Here is a 23200-nt window from a genome sequence, read left to right as displayed (position 1 = left end):
CATGTTGTTCTAAAAATTTTTACATTAAAAAATATTAAGCGATTGGTTTTGGCTTTTTATCTGAATGTTTAAAATATTATTTTAGTGCCAACCAATGCTGAGAAATTCACTGATTTTTTCAACAGGTGGCCTTGTAAAAAGAATTCTAGAAACAAAGAAAGACTATGAGGCATCACAGCAATCATCAAAGACAACAGAGAGGGTAAGATGGTAATGGCCTTCACAGAAGTGTGAAATACTGTAGTCGTGACCTTTTTCTCTACCTTAAATGTGTTTTTTCCATTTATGATCAAGCTTTCCTCCTTGATGTGTTACGCTGCTTTTTTTTTTCTCCATTAGTCTGTCAGATACTGTTACCTTCTGCGGGTAGTGCTCTCTCTTTCTCACCTTTAATTTTTGTGGTTTGGGGTTGGGGTTTTTTTTTCAGTATTTAGTACTTTTTTTTTTTTTTAGGGACCCTTCTTTAGCCTATTCTTTTATTTTCCAGAATAAGGTCTGCTGATTTCAGCCTTGCCCTAGATGTTGTAGGGCACGCTCTGCATTTGTACAGCTGCCCCATTATTGTTTCAATCTTACTTGTCCTCTGGGCATTTGAAGAGCAGTATCCTATTGTTCAGCAATCATTATCATTGTCTAAAAAAAAGATGAATCTCTGGTGCAGTTAACCATATAAAGCATTTTCGTATCTCTAAATGTTTCCCTAGTGATGTCCTAGCATAGCCCAGCATTCAGGTCTGGATCTACGAAGTGATTTCATTTAATTTGATTCCCCCCCCGTCACTGTCAGTAGTGGGAAAGGGGAGGTTTTGTTGTTGCTGTTTTTTTTTTTTTTCTTGGTTTTCTTTTGATTGCTTAGAAACGGTCTAGAAAGGATCTAGTAGTGATCACAAACCAAAAGCAAAAGGTTGAACCCCTCTGATTTCAGTGTCTTCCTGTTACAACTGGGGAGCTCTTGCCTTTTCAGCCTTACAAAGCTCATGTTACAAGAAGCAGCAAAAGGCAGAGTATTTTAGATGGACTTTTCTGATCCATTGCCCTTTTGGAAAGTTTCTAAATCACTGAGATAGTTTGATGTGCTGGTGAGGAGGCGCTGAGGAATGCCGTGCAGAGTGCTGTTATAAAAATACAGAGAGGTACGTAATGGTTTGGAAAGGTGGGTGCTTTTCATGAACTCTTAAATCTTCGATTCCAATCACATCATCTCATTTTAAAAAAAAGTTAATTCAGTATTGTAGGTTTTTACTACCTCTATTCTTTTTCAGAAATGATCTGTAGTTTGGCAGACTCTTTGAAGGTGCTGTAACTCAGACCTCAAGCATCCAGCTTTTCACAGAGCACCAAGCTCTTTCAAATAGCTGTCTGAAATCAGTAGTGACTTTTGAAGCCTTGACTGCTCGACCACCTCTTTTGGCTTTATCAGCTCTAGTAATTTGGCAGTGAGTAACGATATTATGATGGGTTATGAGCAAAGTGTACAGCAGAAAAAAAAGTCCCTGAGGGACTAAACCCGTGGTAGACAGACTGCTTTTAAAAACCCGGTCTTATCTAGAACCTGACTTGATAATCGCCTCTACAATCTACAGCAACAGTGACACAGTGTTTAACTTCTAGGATTGGAATTTTGGGAGGGTAAACCCAACAGTTTTCTCCTCTTAAAGAGAGATACCCTCATATGTGTCCAGTGGTAATGGGTTGTGCTGCCACACAGACACACTTTTGCGTTCCTTCCCCAGCAAGTTAGGGAAGTTGGGATCAGACCCTTGGGGAGCATCTTCCTATCTGCAGTTTGGAACTATCTGAGATCCAGGCCTGCTTGGCTGGAAGATAATTCCTTTCACGTATTGCAAAGGCTGAGATTATAGAAGGAAATGAATTCTTAAAATAGGAAAACACCACTAGTTTTCCTGTTCAGAATCTATTATGAATAGGTACAGCTTTCACTTGCTGAAGTATATACCATTTATTATAAACGTGCGGCTTTGCAGTGTCTGCATACTGCTCATTGAAACGCGGTTGACTATTTCTAATGAGCGCACCTGACGTGAACATTTGCCTGCTTGAATCAGTTCTGTCTTTATGTAACTGTTTGGAGAGAAAAAAAGGGTTAAAAGGCGATATTGCTCTGTTTATGCAGTAGCTCTGCAGCTCATTACTGGAGTGCATGTTGAGCTGGCGCTTGTGAGAACAAACAGCACAGCTGTTCCTGTCCCTGGTTTTATAACTAGGTGGTGCTGTTGAATCATTAGTCTGGAGACTAAGCTTGGGGACAGCATGAGTAGTTCATTTAGTAATGTCTTCTGCCAGTACATAATTGTGCTGAGGGCTGTACTGTTTGGAATTGTGTCCTGTCAACTGAAGCACTGGACATAGAAAGGGACAGTGAGGGAGGGTTTGCAAAACCACACAGATTTCATGCTCGGGAAGCTTCCTCCGGTGTTTGTGCTAAATTTTCTAGGGTTTTTTCTGAATAAGAGTAACGAACTAACTGAACCAATTCCCTTTTAACCCCTTAGATTTATTTTTTTAAAATGCACGTGGACAATTGTGTCCTTCTACAATAACCGTTTAGTCTCGTTGCCCGTTTTCAGTCTCTAAAACATTCATTCAGTCCTTTTGTCTTTTGTTGCATCTTTTGAAGGACTGATCTGTGTTAGCAGCACTGATAATAGACAACTAATTCTGGAAAAACCCCAAACGTGCTGACTTCCTAGTCCATCACGTGAAAACTTGCATACAATGCTAAGCTCCTGGAATATCATCCGATCTCATATCCAAGCAGCTGGCTGCTACTGCAGTAGGTTTCTTTGCTGCTACTGCTTTTCAAATTATGTTGTTGAAGTTGTTGCGATCCAGAGAGGAGAAGCATAGTTTTCCTGAGAGCAGAGGGGGGAAAAAAAAAAAATCAATGGAAAAGATGATTAAAAATGCTCGGAGTTAGTGACTGGGACTTGACAGATGTAGTTCAGAAAACATGAGCTGGAGACATTACTGAATCCTGGGAATTTATTTTAGAGGACAGAGACAGTGTGACGCAGGAGACAGTAAAAGTAAAAAATACATTTCCAACGTGGCGTTGCCTCTGGGAACGTTTCAGGGGGCAGCAGGTGGGGGTCTGGCGTGCTGGTGTGGCCCTCCCTGAGGGATATTCCTAACATCTGCCAGGCAGTGGCAGGCTTTTTTTTCTTGCGAGACTGCAGGAGGAATAGTTCCTGCTCTGTGGAATCTCTTTGGAGAGAGGCAGCAAAAATAATTAAAAAGAAGGAAGAGTTTTGAGTGGTTTATTCCTGCCAAGTGGTTTAGGCAAGGCAAGTGGAACCACGTCCTGGTGTGTTAATGGGACTGGGAGAATGGGTCAATGAACTCTGGCCGGCGTGTGCTGTGTTCAGATGGCCGTGGGTTTTGTGCCAGGTCTAGCTCTGCAGTCTGCTGGGAAGCAGTATCAGTCTGGGATTTGACCATTTCTCCCCAGACTGTCAGTTCTTTTATTTAATTAGTTTTCCATCAAACTCTCCAGAAGAAATATCTTCTACATCAGTATGCAACTGTATTCCAAAATGTATTATGCATTGGAGAGTAAAATGTAATTATACTTCTGTATTTCAGAGTAAAGTAATCAAAAGTCAGTGAAAGTTTGAAAGAATACTTGCTTTGGGAAATTACATCTGATGAAATGAAGGGTTATCCTTGTGTCTGTCAGTGAGAATGTTCATCTTCCCTCATTTTGTTAAACTCTTCAATACGTACAAAATAAATGAAATATTTTCCCAGTTATATTCATTAGTCTTTAAAGCCTTGTTCTTTTGCCAGTTGGGAAAATGAAGGAAGAAAAAAGTAATATGTTTGTAGTCTGAGTGCTGGAACTTTTAGCTAATCCTTTATTAAGTCAAATATTCAGGAAAAAAACCCCAAGTTTAATGGATCTGCATGATTTATTGTGGATTAATCAACTAGAAATTAGGTGAAGTTGGTGAATTAATACTTAATCCAAGTGTAACACTGGTGAACTCTTGGGGATGTTTTACACCTTCACTTCTAACCGCTGATTGCCAGGGAGCATTTATTTGTATTAAATACATTCTTCTGAAACTTTTTTCTGTGCTGCGTTTGCCAAACATGCATTTGCTTTTTAAGAAGTTTTAATGAAGAAAAAGAAGAGAAAAGGAAAGACGACTGGGACTTTCATCATCTAGGTTTTGCATGTGCAGAAACTTGAAATAATATACACAATTTTCAGGTCAAACAAAGAGGTCATTCTGGAAATACACAAGATTTCTGCTGCCTTGATTAGCTGTGTTCAGCCTAACAAATTCCTAAAAAGACTTCCTAAATGTATTTGTTTAGAATCTAACCCTCTAATGTTAAACAGAGAAAGAAACAGATGTTACATTTTGTATTCCACTTCATTTATTTGATGTGTGGAAAATGTAGGCAGGTTATTAAATAGTTTAAGCAAGTGGGATCACAGAATTCCCATCTTTGCACTACCAAGTACAGTTCACAGGCTTCAGAAAAGAAACAGCTTTGAGGTTTGTGCTAGGAACAAGTGATATTAAATAGCTTAGCACCTGGATAATATTAACTTTAATTACAAACGTGATAAATTAAGTATGTACTTCTAAGCTTAGAACAAATACAACCATTGCTGATTCTGTTTGTTTAAAGTTCTTCAGGTCATTGATTTTTTACATTAATCTATCAGCTGGATGACATTGGGTGTCCCCTCCAGTCGATGCAATTAGTAACGTGTCATGTTAACCAGATGTATTCATACGTCCCACCGTGTAAGTATTTTGAAGAGGCTCGCCACCATTCAAGACCACAGCTTCTCAGCATCCTGCCAGCTTAATAGGCCATAAGAAATGCCGACAGTAAGTAAAGTTTAATAGGAGTTACCTGCTGAAGGGCTTTAATCTTTGTGTGACAGCTCTGTTCATGATGACGTGACGTTAACGCAGTGATCTGAATAAAGCCGCAGTGAGAAATTTTTGGTGCGCGCGTGCAATTCCTTCAAATTAAGAACTGTACCCAGCAGTCCGGTTATGCACAAGCACCAGAGGAGCTTAAATCGAAGGAGTGTGTGCTCAAGTGTCCTTGTTACACTACTACAGACTCTCCAAAAAAACCCCTGCGATGCCCGAGCAATTGTGCTCCAACTGTGAACACAGGAACAGGATTTGTGTCACTCTCGTGATATTCCTGGTGTCGCGGCTCCTTTGCCGTGGCCTTTGCACACAAAACCACCAAATGTTCTCTCCTGTGGGTACAGTGTAAATACCACAAGAGACAGCAGATGGGTACGTTAAACAGAAAGGATATATAAAAGTGCAGTGAGACAGCTGTGATAGCCATCCCTAGGAGAGGATGCAGTGTATCAGCAGTGTGTTGTAGGACACAGTACAGGTGACTTTCACGTATTTCAAGAAGCTCATCAATGGGTTTGACTGGGATATTCTGCTGGGGCGTAGACTGGTGTGAAAGCAGCTGGTTAACACAAGAAACGTGTTTATTGCAAATTCTTTTTGAACGGGGAAGAGGCTGCTGTTTCAAGAGAAGCAGAGTTTCAGCAGTGTGGGCAGAAAAGGAAAGCTGGGCAGGACTGGCACCCAGTATGCCGTGATGGGTGAATTAATACTATCTGCTGGTGTTAATTACCGCTAGAGTTGGCACGTGTGTGGTCAAACTTGTAGGATTCCGCTTACTTAGCCTGCCGAATACTGCACTGAATACCCGAGGCTTTGTGAACTGACTTCTCCCCGCCGCGGACTGAACGTGAATAAGGCAGGCTGGCTCTGTACGTCTGAAAAGTCTAGCTCTTTTTAGAGGTATCAAATGTGAACTGGGGGGCAAAAAAACCACCACCACCCCCCCCCCCAAAAAAAAAGGGAAAGGAAAAAGCCCTCTTTAGAGAGCTATCCTTTGCTTTTCTTCTGGTGCCTTCCAGCTCAGAAGCAGGTCAGACTAAATCGAATGGTAAAGAACATTGTGTCTCTGATTCCTTGGCCTGTTACTGAACTCGGTACCTGGCATAAGCAGAAAAAGCATCCTGTTCATTTGAAATGATTTAACATTTACTGTTTTCCCTGTGTTTCTGTGAAAGAGTTTCTTATGGTGATCCCTGGTGGATAGTTACAATCTACTTAAAATGCAGACTCTGTAAAAACCAGGAAAAGAAAACACTCTTTATGATGAAAAACTATTTTGTACGATAAAAAAAAACAACCCACCTTGTTGTTTTTGCATTGAATGTATCAAAATTACTTGTCCAAAATGAAGTTTCTGTCCTGTCCTATAGAAAGAGGTAGGGGGGAAATAGTATAGCTCAATAAAACTATGATTACTTGGGTCTGTTTTCATAATGGGGCATAATACAACAGTTAAAAGGGGCTGTAGAAACTATTAAGTCCTTGATGGATGTTTGTTCTAATTTGATTCATATTTAAAACCTGTTAATTTAAAAAATGGCAACAAAGGAGAAGCTATATAAAAGTAAGCAAATACTTTTTCTAGAAATAAACTTTGCAAACAGTGGGGGAAACTAAATATCTTATCACCTCTTTAGCTTGGTAGATGTCAGGCACTTCAAATGCCCTCAGCAGCCCAGCTATCGGAAACGGATGTCTCGTGAATGATCCACTTTATGGAGCTGTGCACGCTGCAATATTTATCCTAATTGCTTTAGCGAGGGTAAATTAAACCCAAGTAAATGCTGGTGGTTTCTGGAACCCTGTTGATAATTTCCCCTTTATTGATGAAAAAGAAAATTCCTGCTTTTTAATTTCTCAGGTCCCCGCATCCGAGTCCACGTTGTGTTCTATTCGCATTGAGGTAATGGGAAAGGCAGGCTTTTTCCCAGGACTCCAAAATAAACATTTATCTTGGTGCCTTATGAAAAACACGGAGGAAAGGAAGCGTGTTGGGCCTACAGAAGCGATATAGTCTTTTATATGGGGATAATTTATTGATTCTCGGGCTTTTGTGAAAGGAGAGTTCATTGAGGTGTATGGCCTAATTAAATAGACTGGAACAATTCTGATTTTTCTTAAAACGGAATATATCCTGTTACATGTTTGTGCAAAACGAGCAAAGGTGGCATTCAGGACTCTTACCACCCACGTTGCCTGTTGTAATAAACCATCTGCCATAATTCTTAGTGATTTAAAAGAGTGTCCCACGTAGATTTTTAACCCATAACTGTAACTATGAAACTGAGAACAGGCAGTATATGGCTTTTTTTCGCTCCCCTTAATTACTTATAATCAACAGTAGCTGGCAAAGCTTGAGTGCTTCGTGGCGATAGTGCTCTGTCCTGAGCTCAGCTTTCTGTAGACTGCAGGAACTGTAACGTGGCCTCTTGGTAGTATAAGTGGCGGTGAAATGAAAAATAGGTTTGATGGTTGTTCTTTAACTCCCGCGAGGAGGGACAACAATGTGCCAGTTCACCATCAGGCGTTGGGAATTTTTTCTTGGGAGCTTGAAATTTAAGTGCTTCACTTTTAAAGAGATGTTCTTATACCACTTAGACATATGTGTTTCAAAGACCCAGATTTTTTTAACAAGCCTTTTGATGTACCTGTTTAAGTCTGATTAGTATTTAATGGATTTTTAGTTGTAGTACGTTTCTGTACTTGAAATTACTTTGGATGGGATAATTTTTTGTCCTTTTTATGTCAGTTTTGAAGAATTGAGCTACACAAAGAGTACACGGGAGTTACAGGGACACTAAAATTATTTTTGACTATTTGCTGATACACTTTAAGGGCATCTTCCTGATTCATAGGAAATATTTAAGAGTGTTTTATTTCCACTTGAGCTTCTCAAGCAGCTGTGTATCTTAGCATGGATATTTCAAACTGTTAGCTGGCTCTGTGTTTTAAAGTATACAATTCTGCTTTGCTTGTTTACTGAATTGTGGGATTTTCAATTCTTTTTTTATTTTTTGTTTTCATACCACACTGGCTGATGTTGAGAAGTGTGGCTCCTTGCACTGGCTAGGTATCAGGGAGGTCATGCTAGCATTGCAAGGACGTAAGGCATGGAACTCACCATTTGGAAAATAAATATGAAGCATTCTTCATGTTTTCATACACCCAACTATCTCCTCAGATAATGGACTGGCAGCCGGGCCAAAAGCTCGCTTCTCTGGGGAGCTGCAAGGTCACCAGGGAGAGAAGCCTGACGACGTCGCTGGGAACACCGTTGGCCGTTGTGCTCAGAGCTTGGCCAAGGAGGAGACCCAGGGAGAAGATCTGCAGAACAAGGGGTGCTCACCAGCTCTCAGGGTGAAGAAACAAGAAGCAGCGCTTTCGTCTTTGCGTCGTAAAGGATAGCAACCGCGTGGATGGCTCCAGAAAGTATCTAAATAACGAGGTTTATGTAATGTAGTATAATGAAACACCTGCTTCTGTGAGAGAGGTACGGGTCGAGTGAGAAGGAATTAAGATGAGTGTTATTTTTAACAGTTTAGCCAGCACTCATGAATTGACTTAGGAAGCAAAGGTCACAAGTTCAGCAGCATTTGTCACTTCAGCCCAGTTTCTAATAAAACAATTTTAACTTTATAAAATCGCAGTAAACTCAGAAGTCCCACAGTTTTCACGCGCTGCGTGTGTGGCAAAACACAAGCATCGGACGTAAGTAAATCTCAGCCTTCAAATCTTTAGAGGTATTTTTCTAATATATATATTATATATATCTGAGTTCATCAGTAAGCCAAGGGCTGCTGAAATGTGTTTGGCAGTAGTCCCTGCTGCCTCCAAAGGCAGCTGAACAAACAGCCCAGAGCTCGCACAGGAAGACAGGCCAATTGGGTAGGAGGGCAGGAGGGGACAGCCTGGTAGATTTGGTGTCCCAGCAAGAGAGAAGCACGCTGCCACCTCTGTGTTTATATAGCCGCTAGGAACTGCGCTTAGGAATTGGTCGAGCCTGCGGTTGGGGTGGTAGAGAAAGACCTTTCTAGTTTTCTGGTGTGTATGAAATGACCAAAATTACTTTAAATAAACTTTACTTAAAGCTTTGTGTGTCTTAAAGAAAAAAAAAACCAAACCCTCTATTTGGGAATTTGACCTGTAGGGCTCTTGGAAAGAAAGAAAAATTAGGTTGTTTTTCTTGAAGGGGATGAAAAAGCAGCAGACTTGAATGGCGATTGTTATTTTCAGGGAAGACTTTCCTGGAATAAGAATATTACAGCGCATTAGTAATGCGGCATCGCTTTGCTCTTTTTATGGCATCCTTTTGCTCTTCGTGACTTCGCCGCTTTAGCAAACCCTTTCCCTGTATTTAACTTGCCGTAAGCTGGGAGCCTTCAGGAGATCGACCACAGAGACTCTGCTGGCTGCACATGAGGGAAGCGCGCACAAGACCAAATTATTTTGGAGTAGTGGAGTTTATTGAGGCCACATCTGCAGCCTGCATGATTTTACGACCACTGTTAACAGAAGTACAAGGCATGGAATAACCGCTGTCTATTTTAGCTGTGCGGCGTGAAGCGCTATTATTAGGACCAGCATTAGGAGCTGGAAGTTCAGATACAGGCGGTGGGGGGAGAGAAGCGTCTTGAAGGGACCGATTTAGCAAACTAGAAGGCTGCTGTGCCCTTCAGCACCCGCTGAGTAGCAGCAAAACACTGTGGCAAGCAGGTCCAGGGAACATTTATGGTGCGGTAGCCTGTAACATCACGAGCAGGGGGGCTTCTGCTTCTCCAAATTGCTGTCTTTCAGATTTCATCCCCTTCCTCCAGAGTTTACCGTGACGTTTTTTTCAGTCTCGTGATGCGCTGTGACTTACAGCGGTGTTGAGTAAATGCCAGTCCACCGAGTCGTGGTGCAGGGCTCTGGAGTGGTGCGATGACAGTCCGGCCTTGCCCCTCGGAGCGCGCGGGGGAGGATGGATGGATGCGTGATTCACACAGCAAATGTGTTGGCAGCACATTGATAACAAAAGGATTGTTATTACATGTCCGTCGAGAGTTTCTGTTTAATGATGCCACGTTAAGCCACAGAAAGAGGTTGAAGTGAGGCTGAATGTGAAGGAGGTTCTCCCTCCCAACACCTGCTGCTTTGGGAAAGGTCACGTGGAGAATGAGAACATCGGTGCGATCATTTTATGGGATCAAATACTAATTTTGCTTTTGTGCACTTGCGATGGAAAAGCAATTTAATATTGCTGATGCTGGTGCAGAGTGTCGTAGCAGTCCTGTGGTGACCTGGATATGGTGCACTTTCTGCTCATTGCTAGACTATTGATTCGTTTCTTCTCTGTCATAAATATTTCTCTGGATACTTCACCGTTAGCCATCTCTAAAACATTCTTCATTCAATACCTCATGTGCAACAAACATTTTTTCCTAGTTTTGATGCTTGCTTTCTTGTTCATCCTTTCTATTAGGAGACGCCGTTTGTATCGGAAGCAGCTAGGAAGAGAGAGAGAGACTTGGTAGCCAAAGAAATTGAGAAGTTTCAGGTCTCTATTCAGACTCTGTGCCGGAGCGCCCTTACGCTTGGCAGGATCATGGATTACATTCAGGAGGACGTGGATGCCATGAAGAACGAGCTGCAGATGTGGCGGCACGAGAACAGACAGCACGCAGAAGCTCTACAGAAAGAGCAAAGGTGAGTGTGGTCAGGGAAATTTTGATTTATCTCTTGAGACAGATTTCCGTTTTTAGGAGAGGGGAGAGTTTTGCTCACTTTTCAAAGCAAATTTGTCATCAGTCATTTTTGTGGTTTGGGGATATTTATTTGCAGTCTGAATTAGGTTTTTTGAGGTGTTAAAGTCTTAAGGTCTTTTCGGCTGAGTTTCTTTCACATGATGTACATGACAGCAGAGATGCAAATGTTCGTGTGATATTAGGAGGCTTGATTTGGTTTCTTCTTGTCACAAATATGTAAGGAGCAATGGGGGAAGAGCTTTGTAAACAAAGCAGATTATTTAATCGAGACTAAGAGTGGGTTCCTAAATCACAGCCTGCTCTCTTTGTGCCATTGAATTCAGCATGTTCTGCAGTGGTGGTAATAACAGTCGTTGCAAGGTTAAAAAACAGCAGTGGAAAGTTAGGGGAGTGAAGGTTACCTGCAGGATAGAAACGAGGAGGTCAAGCCTAGAAACAGTTTCTTTGGCCTTACTTGTTTCACAAATACGTCTTTACGCTCCTTGAAAACAGAACATTCCTTCCAGTTGTGTGTCCTCTGATCTCGAACATGAACTAGATATGATTTTTCTTGGATTCGCAATCAGCCTAGATAGATATGCTGCTCCCTGAATCCACGTGCTTCATTCACGCAGAGCATGTGTGGGTGATATTCTTAGCCTAGTCCTATCCTGGTAGGTAGCGATGTGTTAAATGTTGGAAATTTACGGCTGCTGGCCGTAATTCCCACTGGCTGGGGTGGGAATTAGGGCTTTGCTTCACATCTGAAGGGTAATGATGTTAATTCCTTGCACTTACGTAGCGCCTTCTGTCCTAAAACCTTCACAGACTTTAAAACTCTGGTTGGCCTCAGAATGCACCACCCCTGTAAAGAGAAATGAAATGGTATTTGCCTTTATTTTACGGTTGGAGAAACTGAGGCATTGACTCGCTTGCACCCTTTGCACCACACCTAGGGATGGGGAGCAAGTCTCAGGCCTTTCTCCAGGCACCTGCTTACTCAGTGGATCCACTTTAGCCTTGCCAAACAAGTCATTTACACTTCGGCTGGTTTCCCAGTACGGGGACAGAACGTGCTTCACTGGCTCCTGTGTCCCCTGAGTTCCCAAGCAAACTTGCTGAGGACGAGACAATCTCCTTGATATCGGTGCAGAAGGAGACAGGGAGCGGGTAGAAGGAACTGCCCAGCTGATTTTGTTTGCAGATTTATGTCAAACCAAGCTTTACAATGGCCAGCTGTTTCGTGCAAGAATGAAAGAGCAGAGCCACTCGGTTCCGTTTCATGAGCTAAGGCTGTCGCAGCGTATCCCAGCACTTCCCAAAGTTTCCTGTGAGATCCTAATCAGATCAGTGTAGTGCTAAGGCATGCCCAATCCTTCAGGAAAGAATTACCAAGTATCAGACACGAAGATGACAATTCTTCCCATATGTACTGGAATTCGGATGCATGTCTTTGTTTTCTTTGCTTCTGTGAAAGACAATTGAAGGATCCCATTGGGGAAATGTTAGTGCAATTTCTAGCGATGCTTTTGGTGATTTATGCTAATGTGGTAGAAAGGAGGGGAAAGCTAAATGATTTTGAGATGTGGACTTTAGCTAATGAGTCCTCAACGTGACTGGGTAATTCAGAATGACAGCAGGCTGGTTCGGTCTGTCATTCCCCTGCCTGTTCAGCGTTTCTGAAGATCAGCAAAGCATTACAGAAAGGGGCACATTTGTTTTAAAGCCAAACAGCCCCACTCACTTCAGATGCATCAGTGTACTCGTGGTGTATTAGCACAGGATTTATTACATTTCCTATTTGCGTGGGATTGCCCGCCCTTGTCAGCAGCTAGTGATGGGTCAGTTTTCAAACACCTTGCCTCTTCTCAGACGTCTGCCTGCTTGGTGCTGCTGGTGTCTTGCTGGTTTGCTGGTTTCTTGTTGGAAATAGCAGGTCGCAGGCCAGCAGCCTCCACAGCAGTTGTATTTGTCCCTCTCTGCCACGTGCTTCTCTCTTAAACTCTTGCGAGACCCAGAGGGATGGCTGGTACCGTGTGTATCATAGTAGGACCGGCGGCCCCTGTAAAATGTGGGTGTCCTTAGAATCCTGGAATGGTTTGGGTTGGAAGGGACCTCACAGCCCATCCAGTCCCACCCCCTGCCATGGGCAGGGACACCCTCCACTAGCCCAGGTTGCCCAAAGCCCCATCCAACCTGGCCTTGAACACTGCCAGGGAGCCAGGGGCAGCCACAGCTTCTCTGGTCCTCGTTGTGTTCTATCCCACAGCGTTGGGTGCTGCTTCATCCCTGGGCCAGGTGGTTGCAGCTTTTGGCCGGGTAAAATGAAAGAAGTGCTTGACATACGCCTAGTGTGGGGTGAAATAACTACAAAGCAGTTTTTAGCAGAAAGCAGGATTTTAGCAGAAAAACTAGATTAGCCAAGAAGTTACTGTTTACTGTAGAATTGTAGGTGATCTCTCTTGAACAGTATTCTACTCTGTTCCTATTGTTGGCTTTGCCTCTGTGCTTCTTATTCTAAACTTTCTTTCAGGAAGGTTGGGCGCAACTTAAATTCTTTGCAGACTTTCAGGTGTTGAATGTACTTTCTTAAATAACCCGAAGCAGCATAGTGTTTCCAATAACATTACGCTCTTTGTGTCTCTTTCAGCATCACAGACAGTGCTGTAGAACCATTAAAAGCTGATCTGGCTGAACTGGAACAGTTGATTAAAGACCAGCAAGACAAGATCTGTGCTGTAAAAGCTAATATTTTAAAGAACGAAGAAAAAATCCAGAGGATGGTTCTTAGCATAAACCTGTCTTCAAGAAGGTGAAGAAGAGGGAAATTAAAAAAAAAAAAAAAAAAAGCAGCCTTGGGACTGACTGACATTCCTACCAAATAAAAACAAAATAGCAGAGAAAACTAAGATATGCCTTGTTTAGATATAAAATGTTAAGGGGACCAGAAGCCTAAAAATAATATAAAAGCCCATTATTGCATTGATCTTTAGATGTTGATATTACCCAGGATAAAATTATATTTGTTTGAATGCTCAAGTTGCAGAGCTATTAAAATAATTTGTTTGTTTAGATGTGAACTGCTGTTACTCACTTACCAGGTCTTCCCAGCCCTCTTTCTCTGCCTGGCCTGTTGAGCACGGTTCCTGAGCCAGTTCTCTCTGCATCTCCTTCTCCTCGTTTCCACTGAGGTTAGTTTTGAACACGCTGTCATGAAAAATGAGTATTAGATACTTCTTTTGCCCCCTTAAAAATATATTCCAAACTCCTGCAGGTCAGAAGGTTCCTGAATCCTGTTTGTTATTAACGGGGAAAATAATCTGCAAATCAATGCCACGAGATGAAGAAGTAAAGCCTTGTGTAACTTGCAGTTCTTTGCACCATTACAGAGATGATGTCATGTTTTCAGAGTTATCAGGAATCTTATTAGGAACAACTGAAAATGCAATACCAGCATCACCATGTAAGGGAGCAGAAGTATTTTATCTGCACAGGTGTTAATTCCATTTTTATTGCATATGTTCATTTGGAAAGGATTAATTTAAGTACCTGTTTCCTCCCAAATGCATGTTCCTGTAACTTTCTGTACGTGAATAATTCCGCTGATTTTTTTTAGTTAACTGCAGATGTCTGTACTCTTTTCCTAATGACCTCTTGAGTGTACTGCACATCAGAGTCCAGCTTTACTTATTTCTAAATCTGCAAAGTGTATTAGCCTAGACACAACTGTATGACACCGCACTGAGCACAGAAGGGCTTTAGTCCCCTGCAAAGCTGTTCTCTCAGGATTTTTACCATGTGCAAGCACATCTCCTCCTCCCATGTTGTTTGGGTTGTATATGAAGTGCTAGTGTCTTTTTTTTTTTTTTTTTTCTTTCTCCTTCTTTGCTTTGCAAATCTGTGGGATTTTTTGGGGTTTTTTTGTTTCCTTTTCTGGTATCTGGACCTTGAAAAACCTACCAAATGGATCATCACCAATAGCGTGAGTATTTAACGTGCTAAATACGGATGCTTTGCTGCATGGGGTTTTGGTGGGGCAGAGAGAAAGTAGGGGACTTGTGAAGGAACAGGAGAAGTATTCTGATCTGACACTATGCTCTTTGCTTTTGAACTGTCACTTGAATTGTTTTATTTCAATATGTGAACTTAAATGGCGAAGCAATATTCCGGGTATGGTCCAGAGAAGTAGGACTCCTATGACCCAGCCCTGCCTTGCCACCCTCTCCTGCCCTGCATTGCTTCTCACCCAGGGCTGGAGCCTGTCCCCTGCGTCCCGGTTCTCATCACACAAAGGAAAAAAGGGTTCAAGGTCTCCACCAGAATCCCCAGAACTGATGGTGAAAGCCTGCGTGGTCAATATGTAACTTGGGAGCAGTTTGAATGCTCCCTCCCGTCTCCCTTTAAACCCGAAAAACACGGAGTTTGGTCAAATTGCTCAGACCCCGCTTAGACGGTGTTTGACTCTGTGAGCCCCTGGTCCCTTGGTATTTCTGTCGTCACTGCTAGAAGCCACCCTTGGAAAGCGCGGAGGGATTTGTTACCAGTCCCTCAGCCTTTGCCATCCCCTCGGTGCCTCTCCCACGCTCCTGCATCCACAGCCAAGACAAGCACGGTGCTGCTGGAGCACGGGGCAGTCATTGCGTTGGAGGTGACTGTCCCCTGAAAGCCCTAGGGCTCATGTAAACCCAGGGCTTGGAGGATTTAGTTCCTGGGAGACCTTAGGAATAACTTCTTGCATCTTTATGCACCTGTTTTCTTACACTTTCTGCATCAAATATCACTTTAAACAAGAATTGGTTAGTGTTAGGGTTTCATAAGGTGTCTAACATCTCCTGCAGTCTTAGCTGGCGCTCGGTCTCGCTTTGCTTTGTTTTCCAGTGTGATGGAACAAAACTAGTGCCTTGGAGCTGAGGCTTGCTTTAATTTTAAAGGCAGGTTGAGGATGCAGCTCCAAAAAAGCAGAGAGCTGTGCCTCACGAAGGGGAATGGAACCGCGCGTCTGCCTGCGGCTCTCCTGCACATCACGCCTTGGGCTTGCGTTTCAGCTTGTGGGTGGTTCATTAGCAAAGGAAACTTCGCTAGCGAGGTGGTTTGGGGTTTAAAACCCTTACATCGTCAGTCCCCTCTGGTGCTAATGGAGCCTGACAGTTCTGGGAAGCAGGACTTGTATTTCACGACGTGCCTGACATTCCTCTCTCGTGCAGGTCGGGAGGTGGCTGCCAGCCCCTCCGGGTTAGGGCTGGGGAATATTCCTCGCCTGAAAAGGTGCAGCTGTTGGCAGGACGCTGGAACGCGGCGGGTAGCCAGCGAGGGACACCGATGGGGCGACAGGACCTCCCCGCATCAGGAGGACTCAGGTCCAGAGGAGGCTGGAAGGGGAAGGTTGGGGGAGCTCGGGGGTCTCCATCTGAGGACATCAGAGAGTGGTCTGGCTGTTGAAGACTGTTCCCTGGGGTGGGAGTGGAAGAGGCTTAGTTCTGTGTTCAGCGGTGCAGGGGAAAGGAAGCCTGAAGGGTTGAAGTGTGTGAAATGGGACTTGGATGGAGTTTAGGTACCAGAAGGTCCAACTGTGGTGGTGGGGGCCCCCCCTGCTCACCTGGGATCTCAGCCCTCAATTCCAGATATGCCAGTGCCAAGTGTCCTGTGTCCAGATGTGCTGACCATCTAAGCTGCTTCTGGATCCAGCCCATTTCTTGACCGTTCTTCAATTCACCTCACTGCCAGGCTGAGTTCAAAAAACAGGGCTCCCTAGAAAAGCCCGTTTCTCAGATAAGGCCGTTTACTATGCCAGTGTCTGAGGTGGTGAGATTTGTCTCACCCACCCATGAGTTATGAGTCCTGCAGACTCGGACCCTGTGTCTTAGCTGTGAGATCAGGTGTCTCTTCCCATCTCATGGAGGCGATCTGCCAGGGTTCCTCACCCATCACACCAGTAGATGCTCTGGAAAAAGTAGCAGGCTCTGCCAAACCCCTTCTCCCCCAAATTCTCGCTCCCCACTGGTACCCTCCAGATGGAGACAGCTTCTGTAATTCAACCAGCTTGCTCGGGGCCAGAGCTCACTCTTGGTTTGGTCCTGATGGGACATGGTCCTGCTTGGAGGCATGTCGATGGGGAATTAACAGCTCTGTAAATGAGCTGCTCTTGCCAGGGCTGGCACTGGAGTGTTTGTGCTTCAGCCTCGGAGGTAAATGCTGCGTGGTTTGTCTCTTCCCAAACTGCCTGCTGACCCACACATCGCATCCTTACCAGCTTGGGCAAAAAGAACACCAGCATCGTTATTTTTGCCTTGAAACTCGAAATTCCTGATCACGTGCAACCCAGGACGTACGACCTCCAACACAGCTGTAGCGCACGTGTCCCCGAGTTGGATCTGGGTCTCTCCGTGAGCTGATGGTCTTGCTGTAGCTCGCTCCGACCTGGCTCAGCGATACTGGGTTGCTGTGGGATCTGAAGAGCAGATGGAAACTCCTCCTGCTGTCTAAGCCAGGACTGAGAGAGTGACATGTCGCTTCCTTCATCGCCTGCCTTTGCTTTCGGCCGATTCCTCGCTGTAATTTGCTGTATTAGATTTCTTCCTTCGTGAAGCCAGAATAATTCAGAGGCCTCGGAGACGGTCTCTTGCCTATTGGGTTACTTCCCGTGAGCACATCTTGGAACGCAAAAGGGAAAATGCCAATTACTTTTAAATGCTTTAGGATTGCAAAGCTCTAGCTATATTTCTGCGTCGGTAGAGAACAGCCTGGCATTTGTAAGCCAGCCAGCCCCTACATGATTTAGGGGATGCAGCCCATTAAAAGCTAATTGAAACTGGCCTCCCAAACAGCTTTGCTTTAAAAATTAAAAAGCACTAGTGATTTTTTTTTTATTATTTTTTGTTTTTTCCCCCAAAGCGCCTTGGATCCAACCACTGAGGAAGCAACCACCGCAGCCTGATATTGCTGCTGTGGTTGCAGAAGAGGGCAGGACCGTGCTTGGGTGTTTCAAGGGCTTTTGGGAATGGATCCTTCTCCGCCAGAAGAGTCCAAGAGTCTGAAGACACATGGAGAGGCAACTGGGATCTGCGATGCCGAGGCACACCTCTTCCAAAGTGCTTCCTGCCGTGCTTGGTGAAAAAATATTAAGAAATAACATTTCCATTTTCCAGTGAGAAATTTAATTAAAGGGATTAAAAGGTATAGTTTATAGTTTAATTTAATGTGATGAAAAAAGGATTAGCTCCCTCCCTCTCCTCCCCAAATCCCAACCGAAGACGACGGCAGCCTGGCCTCCAATTGCATCTGACAGCCACAGAAGGGAAACGCTTCCCAAGGAGAAAAGGGAGAGAAATTCCAGCCAAGATTTACGACTTGTGAAGCAGAGGTTGCATGGCTTAGCCTTGTTTTATGTCGCGCTGGGTCCCACAGACTTGACTTTGTTGTGTGCCTGGGAATGGGCTGAAAAACTGATTTTTTTTTTGCTGCTTTTGCAGGTCACTTGTGTGCTCAGGTGCTGTTTTGGGCCACTGAGGCTCTAGGTTGTGTGTACATGGTGAAGTGTCTGTTCAGATGTGGGGAGCGTGCGTTTGTCCCTGCAAGGCGGGGGTTTTCCCTCCCAGGCGCTTTCCACTTTTTGGCATTTATTTTTTTTTTTGGCTCGTGATGGTGATTAGGAGCATCAGGCAGAAATGAATGGGAAGGGTTTGGCCCCAGGGACTTTGACATCGTAAGGTTCCCCCATGCCACTGCATTCAAGCCAGTCGGGTGGGAAGTTCTGGTGCACAGGAGAAACTCTCTACCTGGTGGTCCCTGCTCCAGCCCTTCTCCATCATCGATTTTTCCAAAGCAGACATCTGCTGTGCAGGAGGACAACTCAGCTCCAGTGGTTTTGCCCCAGAATGGGCTCTGAGGTGGCACAGGGAATGCTCCGTTCATTCTGGTCATGCCTTGTTTCTGCACCAAGGGCTAAGCTCATCGCTAGAGCTGGGACCAGGATGGAGCTTGCAGCCTGGGCTAGTGGAGGGTGTCCCTGCCCATGGCAGGGAGTTGGAACTAGATGGGCTTTGAGGTCCCTTCCAACCCAAACCAGCCTGTGATTCTATGATTTATTGGAAGTTTGGGAAGCAACATGGCTTGAATGTTGGCTGGGAGGCACGCGACGCCAGACCAAGTGACCCAGTGATCCTAGAAAACCTCTAATCCTACTGTAGTATCTGCGCCTGGTGGCAAATGTACTCCGGGTGTTCTCCCCAGGGGCTCCCAGGACACAGAGGAAGAGGGTGCCCAGCCGTTGCCTGGCCCGGCGCTTCACCCAAAGCACAGCACTGGGAAATGGACTGTGGGACACACCATGAAGGGCAGGTGCCACCTTTGAAAATGCATCCAGCGCCAGAGGACAGGGACTACGACTGCCACGTTATTTTAGTCTCACTCTGGCCTGTGCTGGATCGGAGAAGGCAAAGGTGATGTGGAAACACCATCATTGGCCTTACGGGAAAGCAGCACCTGAACACGTATGGTGACAACCTTCTCCTTGAAGCCAGGGAGAAAATGGACATGTTCTGCAAATCAGTCCCCTTCTCCAAGGAAAAGGAATGCCTTTTTCTTTTCCCAGCTTTTGAAGAAGTGGGCATTTCTTTTAAAGATAAGTGTCAGTGGATCTTTTTTTTCCCTGTATGTGAAAAGGCCAGATGATTTCTGTCCTTCGGCACTTCCAGATGTGCCGGTTCTGCAGAGGGACTGGACAGGGCTGGCGTTAACTGCTGCCGGTCCCATGCCCTGCAGGTGAGAGGCTTCCACAGATGGCAAAGGACGTCATCTCCTTGTATGTGGGGCATCACTTAGATAACTCCCTTCTACAAACCGGAGCAGCTACAACCCCAAAATTGAGACAAATGGAAGGAATTTCATTTTCCTGAAAAAAATAGCAGATATAGTCCACGTGCCCAGGGTATACCAGGACCTGTTGTGTCTCTGTCTCCTACTGAACCACATTTAGGGAGGTCTCGTGCCGCAGTGCTGTGGAAGGGAACAGCCCATGGTTTCCATCCAGTGCAACTGCTTTTGTTTGAAAGGCTAATTGTGGACATAAGTTCCTCCCTCCCCAAAAGGCCAGAAGAGCCCATTCCAGATGACCGGGATATAAACTGAAAGGACTCGTATTGATTTAATGGAAAACGCATATTTTAACAGAGCTCTTTTTGTTTCAGAAGACTGACTCGGTCTAGGAGGAAATGGATGGGAAGTGGTAGAGGCAAGCAGCGTGGAGGAGCTCCAGAGTATCTCCCCATTCCTGGGCTGGCAGCCTAGCCACAGGGACCATTTTCTGGCTAACAGTTTTATGTCGGATTAGGTTGGTGGCAAGAGGTGCTTAATTTCTTCTGTGCTTTCAGGTTTCTCTGCTCTTTGGAACAGCATCTGCTGATGCTGGAGACCAAGTGTCGGCTGTGCTCAGGAGGAGCTGGGGATACACGGCGTATTGTGGAGCTGTCTGGGAAGGAGAAGCTGTTTGGATAAGAATCAGTTGCTCCGAGCGAGAGGTTCCAAGCTGGTCTGGCTTTAACCTCAAGAGAGAGAAAGGAAGTCTTTCTGTCCAATTCAAATAATCTCGGCGGTACTTCCAGTGCACGTTACAAAGCTGGAAACTGGAGTCAACCCGAGGTAGGTCCTGGGTCAACATCAGTGCATGGAGACTAGGAATGCACAGGTAAGAACCAGAAGTGACAAGCAGCCTTTAACCATTTGCACGATGCTTTTTAAAATTTTTTTTTTTTTTTTTTTTTACTGGAGAGATGGCAGTGGGAAGAGAAAGAGCCCAAGAGGCTCCTCTCCACAGTAGCCGAGTTACTCGACCATCACAGGTATCTGTGCTGCAGTTCTCATTGTAAGGACAGATGGGAAATAAATGGGCGCGGTGTTTTCATAATTCTCAGCTACTATAACATCTGAGGATGTGGAGGACAAAGAATGACTCTTCCAATGTCTTGAAGTGTCTTCTGAATCTGATGACTGGACATCAGAAAAATGGCATTAGCCAAGTACGTTGAAACAGTGTCAACAAAGCACTCAAATGGTTAAATGCGTGTATAAAAATGTACATAAATACTGAATATTAAAAGGCCATGATGAACTCCTTTCTCCAGGCCTTCGTTTGCACAGGTATTAAAGTCCGTAAATTTGGCAAACTGGAACAAAATGCTTGTAAAAGTAAATGTTTCAACATGTACGTTAACCTGAGAATAATCACTGTAATACTGTGTTTTGACTTTGTGTCAGCACTGAGGGCGATGACTAAAGATGTCCTCACCCCACTGGTGATTGTGCCTAGAAAGTCCCAGGAAGTACTGGGAAATGATGACTTTAAAAAACCCGTAAAGCCAGGCACGAGTGAGCTTGGTGAGCTCTCACCCAGCCTATCTCACTCTAGCCTCTACTGGAGCAAGCTGAGACCTCATTTCTTTTCGCACTGGTTTTACAATCATGTTGGTTCAGAGAATCACAGAATAGTTTAGGTTGGAAAAGTCCAACCATTAAGCTAGCACTGCCAAGGCCACCACTAACCCATGTCCCCAAGCACCACATCTACACGTCTTTTAAATCCCTCCAGGGATGGGGACTCCACCACTTCCCCGGGCAGCCTGTTCCAGGGACTGACAACCCTTTCGGTGAAGAAACCTTTCCTAATATCTAATCTAAACCTCCCCTGGCACAACTTGAGGCCATTTCTTCTTGCCCTATCGCTTCTTCCTTGGGAGAAGAGACCAACACCCACTGGCTACAACCTCCTTTCAGGCAGTTGTAGAGAGCGATCAGGTCTCCCCTCGGCCTCCTCTTCTCCAGGCTCAACACCCCAGTTCCCTCACCCGCTCCTCATCAGACTTGTGCTCCAGACCCTTCACCAGCTTTGTTGCCCTTCTCTGGACACGCTTCAGCACCTCAATGTCCTTCTTGTAGTGAGGGACCCAAAACTGAACCCAGCACTCGAGGTGTGGCCTCACCAGTGCCGAGTACAGGGGGACGGTCACTGCCCTGGTTCTGCTGGCCACACCGTTTCTGATACCAGCAAGGATGCTGTTGGCTCCAGTCAACTGGCATCTCCCTTGTTAGCCAGGACTGCTGATAAATGATGGAAAGTGGCTTGGTGAGCCCTTCTGCCCGCTCCCTCAGCACCCTTGGTGGATCCCCTCCAGCCCCACAGACTTGTGTGTGTCTAAGTGGTGCAGCAGATCGCTCACCATTTCCCCTTGGGTTATGGGGGCTTCATTCTGCTCCCTGTCTCCCAGCTCAGGGGGCTGGGTACCCCAAGAACAACTGGTCTTACTACTAAAGACTGAGGCAAGGAAGGCATCAAGTACCTCAGCCTTTTCCTCATCCTTTGTCACTACGTTTCTCCCCGCATCCAATAAAGGATGGAGATTCTCCCCAGCCCTCCTTTTGTTGCTAATGTATTTATAGAAACCTTTTTTTTAATTGTCTTTTACGGCAGTAGCCAGATTAAGTTCTAGCTGGGCTTTGGCCTTTCTAATTTTCTCCCTGCATAACCTCACGACATCCTTGTAGTCCTCCTGAGCTGCCTGCCCCTCCTTCCACTGCCCTTAAACTCTCCTTTTGTCCCTGAGTCCCAGCCAAAGCTCCCTCTTCAGCCAGGCCGGTCATCTTCCCCGCCGGCCCGTCTTTCGGCACATGGGGACGGCCTGCTCCTGCGCCTTTCAGATTTCCTTCTTGAAGAGCGTCCAGCCTTCCTGGACTCCTTTGCCCTTCAGGCCTGCCTCCTGAGGGACTCTGCCAACCAGGCTCCTAAGCAGCCCAAAGTCTGCCCTGTCATTGCATGATCATGGCCACCCATGACCCCATCATCACCCGTTCACTGCCTAATGCAACGCGTACGTCTGCATTGCCAAATCTCTTTTGGGCTATCACCACTGCAGACTCACAGCTGGCTCTTTGTGCGCATTGCCTTTCCAGAGATTTGGGAGACAGAGAGATAGGACAAGTGAGGAAAAAAATGCTCCCTTTTACATACCAGTTAATCTGGAATTCTTTTGCAGCTGATGTGGAGCTCATCTGTCTTTCAAGATGACTCTTGCTGTGTTACATGTAGCTGTAAAACCCAACTGCGCTTGGATTTTCCTCTGCAGCTCTTGCAGGAAGGGTTGTCTTCCTGTCCCCTGTTTAACGTCCTTTCCAGATTTCACTCTGTTGTGCTCACCTCTTGCAGGCCAGGAGAGTTACACTTGGAGAGGGGAAGCAAAAGAGGACTGCAAGGAGGGATAGATGTTATTTAGGTTGGACAAAGATGTATAGCCCTTCCAGGGGCGTGCAGCTTGATGTAGCAGGAAGGTTTATTTGTTCTAGTCACACTAAGATTTTTATTCATGCTTCTTGTTGCTCCTGGCAGGGCAGGAGCTGAATTAAAGTACTTCTCTGTCCCAACAGTTTGGGTCTTCAGCAAACAGCCATGGGTCAGAATAAAAATGTCCTGACAGGAGAGCAAAGGGAAAGCTGTTTTGGAGGATGCACCGAGGCCTTGATTTAAAGTGATCCTGAGCAGCCTGGATGCTAGCAAGCCGCTGAGCAGAG

The 23200-nt window shown here is 45.0% G+C and overlaps 1 protein-coding gene across 2 annotated transcripts in view; it reads left to right on the top strand.

The window, feature by feature from the left end:
- Positions 1–13725, top strand: part of TRAF3IP1 (TRAF3 interacting protein 1) — a 43030-nt gene extending 29305 nt beyond the window's left edge. For both annotated transcript variants that reach the window (XM_075755873.1, XM_075755874.1), the window contains exons 13-15: positions 126–202; positions 10384–10607; positions 13296–13725. In XM_075755873.1, coding sequence (XP_075611988.1) covers positions 126–202; positions 10384–10607; positions 13296–13461 — 467 coding nt within the window. In that variant the 3' untranslated portion in view covers positions 13462–13725. The remainder of the gene's footprint in view (positions 1–125; positions 203–10383; positions 10608–13295) is intronic.
- The last annotated feature ends 9475 nt before the right edge of the window (positions 13726–23200 follow it).

The sequence above is a fragment of the Balearica regulorum genome, chromosome 6, assembly GCF_011004875.1.
Source record: "Balearica regulorum gibbericeps isolate bBalReg1 chromosome 6, bBalReg1.pri, whole genome shotgun sequence".
NCBI lineage: Eukaryota > Metazoa > Chordata > Aves > Gruiformes > Gruidae > Balearica > Balearica regulorum.
The sequence above is the reverse complement of the archived record's forward strand: the minus strand, read 5'-3'. Positions and strand labels throughout refer to the sequence as shown.